The following is a 13,978-nucleotide window of genomic DNA, read 5'->3' on the forward strand; positions in this document are numbered from 1 at the left end:
CAGAGACAAAGTGCATTAATGTTACAGAATGAGTCAGTGGGGGTCTCTGACCTTATTGATGAGGCCAGCTGCAGTGGGGAAAAAGCTGGCCTTATGGTGTGAGGTTTTGGTTGTAATGGACCGCAACCTCCTACCAGAAGGGAGTGGTTTGAAAAGTTTGTGTCCGGGGTGAGGGGGTCGGCCACAATCTTTTCTGCTCTCCTCAGGGTCCTGAACTCATACAGGTCCTGAAGAGATGGAAGGTTGCAGCTAATCGTCCTCTTAGCAGAACGAATGATGCGCTGCAGTCTGCCCTTGTCCTTGGCAGTGGCAGCAGCATACCAGATGGTGATGGAGGAGGTGAGGAGGGACTCAATGATGGTGGTGGATCAGACTTCTTCAACTGCCGCAGGAAATACATCCTCTGCTGTGCTTTCTTGGTGAGAGAGCAGGTATACATCTTCCGCTTAAAGTCCTGGGTAATTATAGTTCCCAGGAAGCAGAAATACTCCACAGAGGTCACTGGGGAGTCAAACAGGGTGATGGGGGAGGGTGTGGCAGAGCTCCTCCTGAAGTCTACAATCATCTCCACTGTCTTTAGAGCATTGAGCTCTAAGTTGTTCTGCCTGCACCAGGACACCAGATGGTCAGTCTCCCACCTGTAGGCAGACTCGTCCTCATCAGAAATGAGTCCAGTGAGGGTGGTGTTGTCTGCGAACTTTAGGAGCTTGACAGACTGATGACCTGGAGGTGCAGCTGTTTGTGTACAGGGAGAAGAGTAGAGGAGAAAGGACGCAGCCTTGGGGAGATCCAGTGCTGATGGTTTGGGAGTCAAAGACGTGTTTTCCCAGCTTCACGTGCTGCTTCTTGTCAGACAGGAAGTCAGTGATCCACCTGCAGGTGGAGTCAGGCATGCTCAGCTGGGAGAGCTTGTCCTGCAGAAGAGCCGGGGTGATGGTGTTGAAAGTGGAACTAAAATCCACAAACAGGATCCTAGCATAGGTTCCTGGGGAGTCCAGGTGCTAGAGGATGAAGTGAAGAGCCATGTTGACAGCATTGTCTGCAGATCTGTTGGGTCTGTAGGCAAACTGCATGGGGTCCAGGAGCAGGTCAGTGATGGCTTTGAGGTGGTAAAGCACAAGGTGCTCGAAGGATTTCATAGCCACAGAGGTCAGGGTGATGGGTCTGTAGTCATTTAATGCTGTGATCCTTGGCTTTTGGGGATGGGGATAATGGTGGAGGCCTTGAAGCAGGCTGGCATATGGCATGTCCCCAGTGAGGTGTTGAAGATGTCTGTGAACACCGGAGACAGCTGATCAGCACAGTGCTTCAGGGTAAACTGTGCAACTAAGTCGGGACCTGCTGCTTTGTGGGGGTTCAGCTTCTTAAAGAGCTTATTGACGTCCCTCTTCAGAATGGAGAGAGTTGAGGCTGTGGTGGTGGGTGGATGGGCCTCTGAGGTGTGAAGTTGTAGAGAGGCCCTGGCAGCAGTAGAGGTGGTGGGGAAGGTGGGCTGGAGCTGGAGTGTGGAGTCATAAGGGATGTTATCAGGACAGTCCCATTGTCTTTGAAAGTCACAGTAGAGCTCCTTCAGTTGGTTGGCCAGGCGCAAGTAGTTAACAGAGTGGGGGGCTGAAGGTTTGTAGTTAGTGAGATGCCTGAGCCCTTTCCAGACAGATATAGAGTCATTGGCTGAGAACTGGTGTTGGAGTTTCTCATACCCCTTTTCCACCAAATCAGTTCCAGGGCTGGTTCGGAGCCGGTGCTGGTTCACAACTCGTTCAACTTGCGAGCCAGCTGAGAACCAGTTTGCTTTTCCATAGCTCGCGGTGCTAAAGGAAGCCACGTCATTACGTCGCTGTATACGTCAGTTACGTCGCTACATTTGCATAAACCTTGGCGCGAATATCAAAGCAAAAACAACGCGGAAGAAGCAGCAGCAGCAACAACAACAATAATAATAATAATGGATGGCTTCACGTTTGTACAGCTGCTGTTTCTCGTCGCTTAAAAATGGCGATCTTTCGCGGTCTTGTTATTGTTGTTGGTCTTAACAACTCCGCCCCCCGCTGACGTAAGCGGTTCTTTCCTCTGGCCCAGCAGAGAGTTGGTGCTAGCCTGGAACCGTTTTTTCTGGCCCCAGAGCCAGTTCTTTGTCAGTGGAAACAGAAAACCCGGTTCCAAACTAAGCACTGGCCCCGAACCAGCCCTAGAACTGCTTTGGTGGAAAAGGGGCATCAGAGTACCATCATTTAGCTTCTTTCACCGTCTTGCTGAACCTGTTCCTAAACTCTTTTAAACCTGTTCCTGTCCCCACTTCTGAACGCTTCTTCCTTTTGCCACCTTAGCTGTCCTCACAGAAGCTGATGTAGGACAGCACAGCCTCTGTGTACTCATCCAGACTATTAGTAGCAGTCCTGAACACATCCCAGTTTGTACAGTCAAGCATGCCTGAAGGTTCTCCGCAGCCTCGTTGCTCCACATCTTAGATGTCCTCACAACAGGTTTCCTCAGCTTTAATTTCTACCTGTATGCAGGAATCAGGTGGACCATAACATGGTCAGAGTGGCCCAGTGCACCGTGGGGGATGGCGTGATGGGCATTGTTGACTGTAGTGTAGCAGTGATCCAAAATATTCTCCTCCCTGGTCGGGCATTTAATAAACTGTTTGTATTTTGGTAGTTCATAGCTGAGGTAACCTTTGTTAAAGTCACCAAGGACAATAACTAGGGAGCCCGCATTAGTCTGCTCCACACCCAGTATCCGGTCGGCCAGCATGTGCTGTGCATTCTGCACATGGGCCTGCGGTGGAATGTGAACACCAACCAGAATGAATGAAGCAAACTCATGCAGGGAGTAGAAGGGTTTACAATTAATGATAAATGATTCTAGGTCAGGAGAACAGTGTTGCAGGATCACTGACCAGCCGCTGTTTACATAAAAACAGATTCCACCACCCTTTGTTTTACTGGAGAGATCTGTGTTACAATCCACTGTGAAAAGTTGGAGTTCATCCAGTTTGTTGCACAATGAATGCATATTGGAGAGAATTATCACAGATAACGGAGTGCGAAGTCTGTGCCGACAGAGGCACACCAGTGCGTTTTCCTCTCCTCCAGCGTCTCACTGAGTGAGCAAAGATGAGAGCACATTTGACCAGAATGTTCAATATTTCCACAGAAGACACCAGAAAAGTTGGTAACAAGTTAGCTGGAGTTGTTCCCCTATGTTCATGAGCTCTCTTCTGGTGAAAGAGATACGCATATCGCAGCAGTGAACTGAGTTTACAAACAAAATAAGAGAGAATAATGCACACCAACACACCGAGGCAGCCATCCATGGTGCCGTCTTGGTGATGAAGATATTTTATTTTATTCTTAGTCAGGGCGTTGATGGGGGGCGGCACGGTGGTGTAGTGGTTAGCGCTGTCGCCTCACAGCAAGAAGGTCCTGGGTTCGAGCCCCGGGGCCGGCGAGGGCCTTTCTGTGTGGAGTTTGCATGTTCTCCCCGTGTCCGCGTGGGTTTCCTCCGGGTGCTCCGGTTTCCCCCACAGTCCAAAGACATGCAGGTTAGGTTAACTGGTGACTCTAAATTGAGCGTAGGTGTGAATGTGAGTGTGAATGGTTGTCTGTGTCTATGTGTCAGCCCTGTGATGACCTGGCGACTTGTCCAGGGTGTACCCCGCCTTTCGCCCGTAGTCAGCTGGGATAGGCTCCAGCTTGCCTGCGACCCTGTAGAAGGATAAAGCGGCTAGAGATAATGAGATGAGATGAGATGAGATGAGGGCGTTGATGGTGAGGAGCTAAGGAACTACAAAAGCACAGAGGCATACAATTATCTACACAGTAATAAAATTGGCAAAATTATGTGTAAAAGAGAGGGTGAGTTTGTTTGCTTAAAGGCTGAGGTTGAGCCTAGCCAGAGCAAAAAAAGGAAATCCTGTCCTGCAGCAGCTATCATCTGGAAGGTAGGCTATGTCAGAGTAGAGCGATTTTATTGGTTTATTAATAATGTAGTGTTTATATATTGTAAGTCGCTTTGGACAAAAGCGTCTGCCAAATACCATAACCATAACTATAACCATATTAACCATAAGCACCTAGATCTGGTCTAATAGAACTCTACCAGCCTACTGTACTATGATGTCTCTTGTACGGTATAGGCTCAAGAACCGAAAGCTAGGTCAGAGAAGCATAGGCTAACCATTTCAATGCAGATGCAAATGCTGTCAAACTTTGGAAACAATAAACATATACTTAAATAATTCCTTGTCTATGTATTTGTCCAAGCTTCTTCAACTTCTTAACTACCCTGATGGCATTTGTAGGCTGTTTGTTTACACTAGTATTTCAGCACTGGTCACCCTTGGATTCTCTTGACTACATGCACTTATTGTTAATCGCTTTGAATAAAAACGTCAGCTAAATGACTAATGTAATGTAATGTTTGAATAATGTACAATATCTAAACAACAATTGCATAGAATTAATATTGTTGATTCAGGTCCAAAATGCAGTGGTTAGTAGAAAGGCAGGAATCACATCTACAGATGCACAGCGCAGATGGTGCTGGACAACACTTCTTGCGAGTCCGTTTGTGCTCAAAACAGATTCCATTCATAAAATCTTTAAGCTTTCGCGAGTTGTTTGTGCACCTGATGATGGCACATGTTCAACCAGAAAAAGAAATAATTTAAAAAGACGTTATTCTCTGACTAAAACATGGTCGTCGTAGCTAGCGCTACTCGGCTACATTCGGCTCCCTCAGCCTCAGCTGCTTGGATAAACCGGAATTCAAAGACCGGCATCCGGGAGAGGCGGGTGTCATGGCAACCCCCATTGTCTCTCGCAGGAAAGCCGTGACTAGGTATACAGTTACCGACTACAGCCCATCCAATGCTGTACACAGTCCACACAATCCTCTACCCTGTCCATCACTGGAAAGGGATCACCATGAACACTGCTCATCAGAGATTATTTAGATGGTTGTCCCTCCCCATTGATGGATGGGTAAAGGGAGGTGATTTAGCAACAAAAGGGTTACAATGAGTTAATTGTAGCCCTATTGTTAGGTCAGAGATTCACCGTCTCTTCCTCTTGCCCCAACCGGAGCGATTACCCTCTCGCAGATCGGTCCCTTCGTGTCACCCAGAGCTCTGGGGCGAATCGTGAAACAGACAGGAACCCAGAAATTAGTTTCACCGTCTTTATTCACAGCTTCGCTGAAAGACAAAAGACTACAGCAGGCTTTATATGGATGTTGTGTGTGTGTGTATGTGTGTGTGGTGTGTGTGTGTGTGTGTGTTGTTGATACCTGTAACTGGGTCAGGCCAAGTTTACATTAGACCGTATCTGTCTCGTTTTCTTCGCGGATGCACTGTCCGTTTACATTAAAACGCCGGGAAACGGGAATCCGCCAGGGTCCACGTATTCAATCCAGATCGTGTCTGGTCCGGTGCTGTGTAAACATTGAGAATACGCGGATACGCTGTGCTGAGCTCTAGCTGGCGTCGTCATTGGACAACGTCACTGTGACATCCACCTTCCTGATTCGCTGGCGTTGGTCATGTGACGCGACTGCTGAAAAACAGCACGGACTTCAGCCTTGTATCACCTTTCATTAAAGAGTATAAAAGTATGAAAATACTGCAAATACTGATGCAGATACTGCCCATTGTGTAGTTATGATTGTCTTTAGGCTTGCCATCCTTCCACTTGCAAGTGGTAAGTGACGCACATGCCCAATATGCACTAGGATCACACACACAGCGGCTCAGTCCCGAATCACTGCTCGTGCACTTCACTCGCGCGCTCTGTGAGCTGCGCAGGGCCGGAGTGCGCACCCTCCAGAGGGCACTCGCTGTTCAGGGTGGAGTGATTTGGAGCGCAGGATGCCTGCGGAGCCGAGCGTATCCGTGTATTGGCGTTGCTGTGTGCACGCAAATCGTGTATTGGCGTTGCTGTGTGCACGCTAATCATTTTAAAAATGTTAATCTGATGATCCACTGATACGGTCTAATGTAAACACCACCTCAGTCTGTGAGCACTTATCAGCAGTTCTGCTCAATGTTGACTGAGAAAAGAATGCATGCTGGAGAGAGAGGCTGTAGTGATCATATTGCTACGGTCACTTAACTGATATTTCAGACAGAATGTTCTGATAGAATGTTCAGACAGATATCAAAGGCCATTTCTTGTCAATAATAAGCAGAATGTTCTGATGTACAGCCTGTTCTTAAGATAGCACAGGGCAATGGAATGTTCCACATAAGATTAAACACAAAATATTTGCACATGTCAGTCTTGGTTAAACTGAGATCAAGAATAAATCCTTACAATTAAGAATAAATCCTTACGTCTATAAAGTTCTCCTGTACAAAATACCAGATAAAATACCCAGTGCCTGTATATACAAGCATGTGCATCTTTATTATCTCGAGTGTTGATGTAATGCTTTGCACATTAATAGTGATTTTATTGGTTGAGTTTCTGGTTTTTGTCCCTCGCTTGCCAAAAGGCTGCAAGGGGGATTATGTCGTGGCAATGTATGTCCATCTGTCAGTCTCAGGAAGGGTGCTGACCTTCTGAAATCAACTCCTCTGATAATTTCTGGAGGAATTTCACAAAACTTGGCAGGATTCTTTATTATATGTCGGTACTACACAGATTGTAATTTCGTTAAATTCGGTCACATTTTACCAGAGTTACAGCCCTTGATTAACAAAATTATACTTTGAGGATTTCATATGAGTGTTTTTTCCTTCTGAAATCAACTCCTCTCACAAATTTTAGAGGAATTTCACCAAACTTGGCAAAAGGCATTGTTATTTATCGGTAGTACACATATTTTGGGGGGGGTGTTGTTCAATTTGGTTGCATTTTACCAGAGTTGTGGCCCTTGATTAACAAGCTTGTACTTTCACAATTTCATGAAGGTGTGCTTGCCTTCTGACATTAACTCCTCTAACAATTTTTGGGCAAATTTCTCGAAGCTTGGCAAAAGGCCTTGTTATATGACGGTAATACGCATATTGCAATTTAATTTCATTTGTGAAAATTTTCCCAGAGTTTTGACCCTTGATTAAATAACTTTGACAGTTTCATGAGGGTGTACGTTCTTCTGAAATCAACTCCTCTCACAATTTGTGGAGAAATTTCACCAAACTTGGCAGAAGGCTTTGTTATATGACCATCATACGCATGTTGAAATTTTGTTTAATTTGGGCAGATTTTCCCAGAGTTCTGCCCTTGATTATTAACAAACTTGTACTGTGGCAATTTCATCAAGGTGTCCTTCCTTTCTGAAATCAACTTCCCTCACAATTTTTATTATCCCCCACTGGCTGAAAGGCCCGAAGGGGGATTATGTCATGGCAACGTCTGTCCGTCCGGGGAAGGGTACTCGCCTTCTGAAATCAACTCCTCTCAGAATTTTTGGAGGAATTTCACGAAACTTGACAGGATTCTTTGTTATATGTCAGTAATACGCATATTGCAATTTCGTTCAATTCAGTCACATTTTACCAGAGTTATGGTATAGTTGCCAGCGGGGGATATTGTGCTCTCAGAGCACTCTTGTAGATTTAGATTATATGTATATCTGTTTGGGATATCTCTCATCTCCTGATAGGATTGGTCTCTTGCACGATGATCATGTCCCCATCAACAGAGCATGAATGGTTTGAGGGTGAAAATGATATGCAGCTTATGGTATGGCTTTTACAGTCAACAGATCTCAACCCAATGTAACACCAGTGGGAGGTTTAGCGCAAACGTGTCTGACAGCATTCTCCACCAACAGCATAATTCGAACACCAACTGAGACGATTTAGAATTTTCAAATCTGTGCCAAGGCATGCTGAACACTGACTTGTTGTGGTCTAAAACCTTGCTAAGACATTTGATGTTGATTTTTGTTTTAATTTGTCACCTATATACTGTATATCCCGCTACATTTTATAGAGAACTTTGAAGTCAGTCTTTTCTTGGCTCTGGAGCCCCTCACTGGTCACCATATTTGTCAGAGTCGTTGATTGTTGACGGGTGGCACAGAAAAAATAATGCAATTCTGTAATAATAGGAATTCTTCTTTTTTTTTAATAGAGATGTTGCTGTAGACACAGTCAAAACCGGAATGGGTGGCGCCACAGGGAATAAAGGGGGTGTGGCTATCCGCATGCTCTTCCACACCACCAGTATCTGCTTTGTGTGCTCACATTTCGCTGCCGGCCAGTCACAGGTCAAGGAGCGAAACGATGACTACAATGAGATCACTCGCAAGCTGTCATTCCCAATGGTAAATATTGCTTGTTTTTGCTAATAACATCATGGAAAGCAGACAAACCACATTTAGATGAAAAATATTGAAGCTTAGACCATCACAGTTTATCCAAGACAAATATATGCAGTTATTTTTCTGTTTTTGTGTGCAGGGCCGTCTACTCTACTCCCATGATTATGTGTTCTGGTGTGGGGACTTCAACTATCGCATCAACCTGCCAAATGAGGAGGTAAAAGAGCTGATCAGGCAGCAGAACTGGGATGCTCTGATCGCTGGGGACCAGCTTGTGGAGCAGAGGAATGCAGGCCAGGTAAGAAAGAATTACTATATTACAGTACATTGTATGGTACATAAACAATGCAGTATACGGTGTATTAAAATTTATATACAGTGTGTGTATGTACATTACAGTACCAGTCAAAAGTTTGGAGACACCTTTTAATTCAATGTTTTTTTTTGTTATTTTTATTAATTAAAAGACACTTCATGTCTTAAAATAATGATGGACTGTCATTTCTCTTCCCTTAAGCCTAGGTCACAATCGGCTGTATGGTACGTGCTCCTACGGCCGGTCTACGTGCAAAAAACGCAAGAAATGCACGGAGCGCGCGCGTGTGACGTGCTGATTTTCGAGCCGTAGACTGGCCGCAGACCGGCCGCAGAGGTTCTTTGTCATGTCAGAGAAACTCTACGGGCGCTTACGTTTTTTTCAGGTTGCAAGACAAACTTGCGTCCTTCTCCACGAACAAAAAAAACGCAACAATTTGGGAAACGCCAAAAATCGCACGGCCAAAAAATCGTACGTCCGGTTGTGACCTAGGCTTTAGTTGAGCATTTTTTTTGGACATAATATGGATTACTACAGTAATGGAATAGGGCTATTTACTGTATTTTTATTATTATTATACCCCTGCTCCGAAGGAGGGGAGGTATACTGGTTTACCTCTGTCCATCCGTTTGTCCATATCTCCGTCCATCTGAAACACCCTTTTTCTCAGCAACTGCAAATCATAGCCACTTGGTACCAAACTTCAGCTTGGGGTTCTATACCGTTTTCACATCTGTCACACATCAACTTCCTGTTTACCGACTGAATGTATTTACGAAACGCATAGCGTGGCTTTACAAAATTTTCGTCACACTTTTCTCAACAACTATAAATCACAACTGCTTGATATTTGGTACTGAGCTTCAGCTTGGGGTTCTATATCGTGTCTACCATTTTCAGGTCTGTCGCACATCGACTTCCTGTTTACCGACAATGTATTTATGAAACATATTGGGTAGATTTTGATGCTATTTCAAGAAGCAAAATGCTATTTCAAAATGACAGTTTACCAGGATGCTATTTGAAATCCCTGGGGAGAGACACTGCTCTTTACTTACTTGTTTGAGGGTTCATTATTTGTTGAAGTCAACATTCATAATAAGTGTCCTATTCCTTCGATTGCTTGCATTCTGATGTAAGCGAGAGCGGGGGGATATGTAAGTAAGCAGTAGCTCACAGTTGATCTTGTTATTTACTTGTTTATCTCAAACACATTAAGAAAGCAAGAAATTCCACTAATTAACTTGATAAGGCATACCTGTTAATTGAAAACCGTTTGATTATATATCGGTCATGTATGTCGAGCAGAAAACACTACCTACATTAAGAAGTTGTTATTTGCTAAACCAGCTAGAAAATACTACCATGATCCATGGATAAAATATGCAAGAATTCTTAACCTTACTGTTGATGAAGCAAAGAAGTTAACACAGTCTCAGTTGGAGTTCGCCAAGCCAGGCAATGATAAAACAAGCTTGTCTCATCCACTTCAATGAAGTAAATGGAGGAGCTCACACGTACAGGTAGGGTAGGTACTGTATGTATGTGATATACCAGTCAAAAACTTTGGACACACCTACTCCTTCATAGGGTTTTCTGTATTTTGACCATTTTCTACATTGTAGAACATCAAAACGATGAAATAACATACGGAACATGTATGGAATTATGTGGTAAGCAAAAAAAGCATTAAAGCTAGACGGCCTTTCAATTTCATAAAATCGGTGAAATTTAGTTCCCTCTGAAATTTAGTCACTGTGATATGTTTATTTCTGTAATATCTCACAAAATATCAAGCCATTCTGTGGCTAGGAAGTTATTTAATTTGAGGGGATTCCTGAGCAAATAATGTGCACGAAATCACTCGCTTCATGCAGTCAAGCAGACAGAGGAAGTCCGTGTTCGCATTCGCAGGTTTACCTTAGTCATCGTCATTTTCATCTTTAGGGTTTTATGGCAGCTGGCATCCAGTGTTGCATTACTGCCATCTACAGGTTTACCTTTGACCGTGCACTGACAGTTCCATCATTTTGTTGCGAAACGAACAGCTGATCACACCGCCGATATTTATTTATTAGTCTGGTCCTGCGTTTCCTTTCCTTCACAACATAACGTCTTTTCTTCTCGCTTTCCGTTACTGTAGCTGGTTTTTCACGTTTCATTCGCACACTCACGTCCTCCATTTTTCTCTCCTGTTTTAAACTTGTATCCCACAATGCCTTGTGGTGAACAGGGAAAGCCCACCACGTGATGCATGACATAGTATCTTGAATTGGGTCATGGCGAAGCAAGAAAAAATAGCGGAGAATTTAGGGCCCCGTGGCCCTAAATTAATTAATCGTTCTATTTAAAAAAACTAATAAAATTGGAAGTCTGTGATTCGAATTCAGTAGATTTTGGTCCACCAAGCAAAAATAATTGGGTGTCAGGGGAAAATTCTTTTTATGACCTACACTTGAAAAATCCGAAAGGCGGTCTACCTTTAAAAAAACAAAAAGTTTCATATTTTAGATTCTTCAATATAGCCAGCGTTTACCTTGATGATGCTTTGCACACTATTAGCATTATTTTAACCAGCTCCATGAGGTAGTCACCTGGAACGCTTTTCAGTTAACAGGTGTGACTGTTCAAACATTAATTTTGACCCCACTTATTATTGTCACCTCAGAGCTCCAGGGTCCCTGGTTCAACACTAGCTTTGTACAGAGTTTTGCATGTTCTCCCTGTGTCTGTATGGGTTTCCTCTGGGTTCTCTGGTTTCTTCATACCTCCCAAAAACAAGCTAGTAGGTGGATTGGCTATGCTAAATTTGGTCTAGATGTATACAAGTGTGTGTTTGTGTGTATTTTCCACCTCACACCCAGTGTTGCCTCGATAGGCTCCGAACCTGCCACAACTCTGACCAGCATAAAGTGGATACTCAGGATGAATGAATGGATGATGAAGCTTCATCTTTTAAAACGATATGAATAAATAAGTGATTTGAATACATCAACTAGACTAAGATCTTTAAGACCATTTTCCTCTTTGTTATAGGTATTCAGGGGCTTTATTGAAGGAAAGTTGGACTTTGCCCCGACCTACAAATATGACCTTTTTTCTGATGACTATGACACAAGTGAGAAATGTCGCACACCTGCATGGACCGACCGTGTGCTCTGGAAGAGAAGAAAGTGGGACTTTCAGAAAACTGGTACGAATGCTATTTATATTTTATAGCCCTGCTTTTGTATTTTTCAGTTTAAAACGGGCTCTCTGTGTGTGTGTGTGTGTGTGTGTGTGTGTGTGTGTGTGTGTGTGTGTGTGTGTGTGTGTGTGTGTGAGAAGCTGAGGAGTTGGAGCTGAATGTAGTAGGAGCACTACTAGATGAGGAAGATCAGCATCTGTGGAACCCTGGTGAGCTCAAGTACTACAGCAGAGCTGAGCTCAAGACCTCAGATCACAGGTACAGCAAACACCAAGCCCCCGGTGTTTATATACTACCGTTCAAAAGTTTGGGGTCGCCCAGACAATTTTGTGTTTTCCATGAAAAGTCACACTTTTATTTACCACCATAAGTTGTAAAATGAATAGAAAATATAGTCAAGACATTTTTCTGGCCATTTTGAGCATTTAATCGACCCCACAAATGTGATGCTCCAGAAACTCAATCTGCTCAAAGGAAGGTCAGTTTTATAGCTTCTCTAAAGAGCTCAACTGTTTTCAGCTGTGCTAACATGATTGTACAAGGGTTTTCTAATCATCCATTAGCCTTCTGAGGCAATGAGCAAACACATTGTACCATTAGAACACTGGAGTGAGAGTTGCTGGAAATGGGCCTCTATACACCTATGGAGATATTGCACCAAAACCCAGACATTTGCAGCTAGAATAGTCATTTACCACATTAGCAATGTATAGAGTGGATTTCTGATTAGTTTAAAGTGATCTTCATTGAAAAGAACAGTGCTTTTCTTTCAAAAATAAGGACATTTCAAAGTGACCCCAAACTTTTGAACCGTAGTGTATGCAAAACTGTATGAGGCACCAATTGCTTTATTTCAAGGATTGTAAATATTATTTAAAGTTTTAACAATGTTTTGAGATTTTTACATCCGCAGACATTTTTGGATGCATCCAGGACGAGAGATCCAAAACTGTGACATAAATTTCTCTCTCTCTCTCTCTCTCTCTCTCTCTCTCTCTCTCTCTATATATATATATATATATATATATATATATATATATATATATATATATATATATATATATAAAAACCCCGATTCCAAAAAAGTTGGGACAAAGTGCAAATTGTAAATAAAAATGGAATGCAATAATTTACAAATCTCAAAAACTGATATTGTATTCACAATAGAACATAGACAACATATCAAATGTCAAAAGTGAGACATTTTGAAATTTCATGCCAAATATTGGCTCATTTGAAATTTCATGACAGCAACACATCTCAAAAAAGTTGGGACAGGGGCAATAAGAGGCTGGAAAAGTTAAAGGTACAAAAAAGGAACAGCTGGAGGACCAAATTGCAACTCATTAGGTCAATTGGCAATAGGTCATTAACATGACTGGGTATAAAAAGAGCATCTTGGAGTGGCAGCAGCTCTCAGAAGTAAAGATGGGAAGAGGATCACCAATCCCCCTAATTCTGCACCAGCAAAGAGTGGAGCAATATCAGAAAGGAGTTCGACAGTGTAAAATTGCAAAGAGTTTGAACATATCATCATCTACAGTGCATAATATCATCAAAAGATTCAGAGAATCTGGAAGAATCTCTGTGCATAAGGGTCAAGGCCGGAAAACCATACTGGGTGCCCGCGATCTTCGGGCCCTTAGACGGCACTGCATCACATACAGGCATGCTTCTGTATTGGAAATCACAAAATGGGCTCAGGAATATTTCCAGAGAACATTATCTGTGAACACAATTCACCGTGCCATCCGCCGTTGCCAGCTAAAACTCTATAGTTCAAAGAAGAAGCCGTATCTAAACATGATCCAGAAGCGCAGATGTCTTCTCTGGGCCAAGGCTCATTTAAAATGGACTGTGGCAAAGTGGAAAACTGTTCTGTGGTCAGACGAATCAAAATTTGAAGTTGTTTATGGAAATCAGGGACGCCGTGTCATTCGGACTAAAGAGGAGAAGGACGACCCAAGTTGTTATCAGCACTCAGTTCAGAAGCCTGCATCTCTGATGGTATGGGGTTGCATTAGTGCGTGTGGCATGGGCAGCTTACACATCTGGAAAGACACCATCAATGCTGAAAGGTATATCCAGGTTCTAGAGCAACATATGCTCCCATCCAGACGACGTCTCTTTCAGGGAAGACCTTGCATTTTCCAGCATGACAATGCCAAACCACATACTGCAATTAACTCAATTACAGCATCATG

General features: G+C 43.3%; 1 protein-coding gene across 3 annotated transcripts in view; it reads left to right on the top strand.

Annotated features, from left to right (window-relative positions):
- Positions 1-13,978, top strand: part of synj1 (synaptojanin 1) — an 85,172-nt gene that overhangs the window by 52,733 nt on the left and 18,461 nt on the right. For all 3 annotated transcript variants that reach the window (XM_060908954.1, XM_060908952.1, XM_060908953.1), the window contains 4 exons: positions 8,082-8,274; positions 8,411-8,569; positions 11,624-11,780; positions 11,915-12,032. In XM_060908954.1, the coding sequence (XP_060764937.1) occupies positions 8,082-8,274; positions 8,411-8,569; positions 11,624-11,780; positions 11,915-12,032 (627 nt within the window). The remainder of the gene's footprint in view (positions 1-8,081; positions 8,275-8,410; positions 8,570-11,623; positions 11,781-11,914; positions 12,033-13,978) is intronic.

Source organism: Neoarius graeffei, chromosome 25 (genome assembly GCF_027579695.1).
Source record: "Neoarius graeffei isolate fNeoGra1 chromosome 25, fNeoGra1.pri, whole genome shotgun sequence".
Classification (NCBI taxonomy): domain Eukaryota; kingdom Metazoa; phylum Chordata; class Actinopteri; order Siluriformes; family Ariidae; genus Neoarius; species Neoarius graeffei.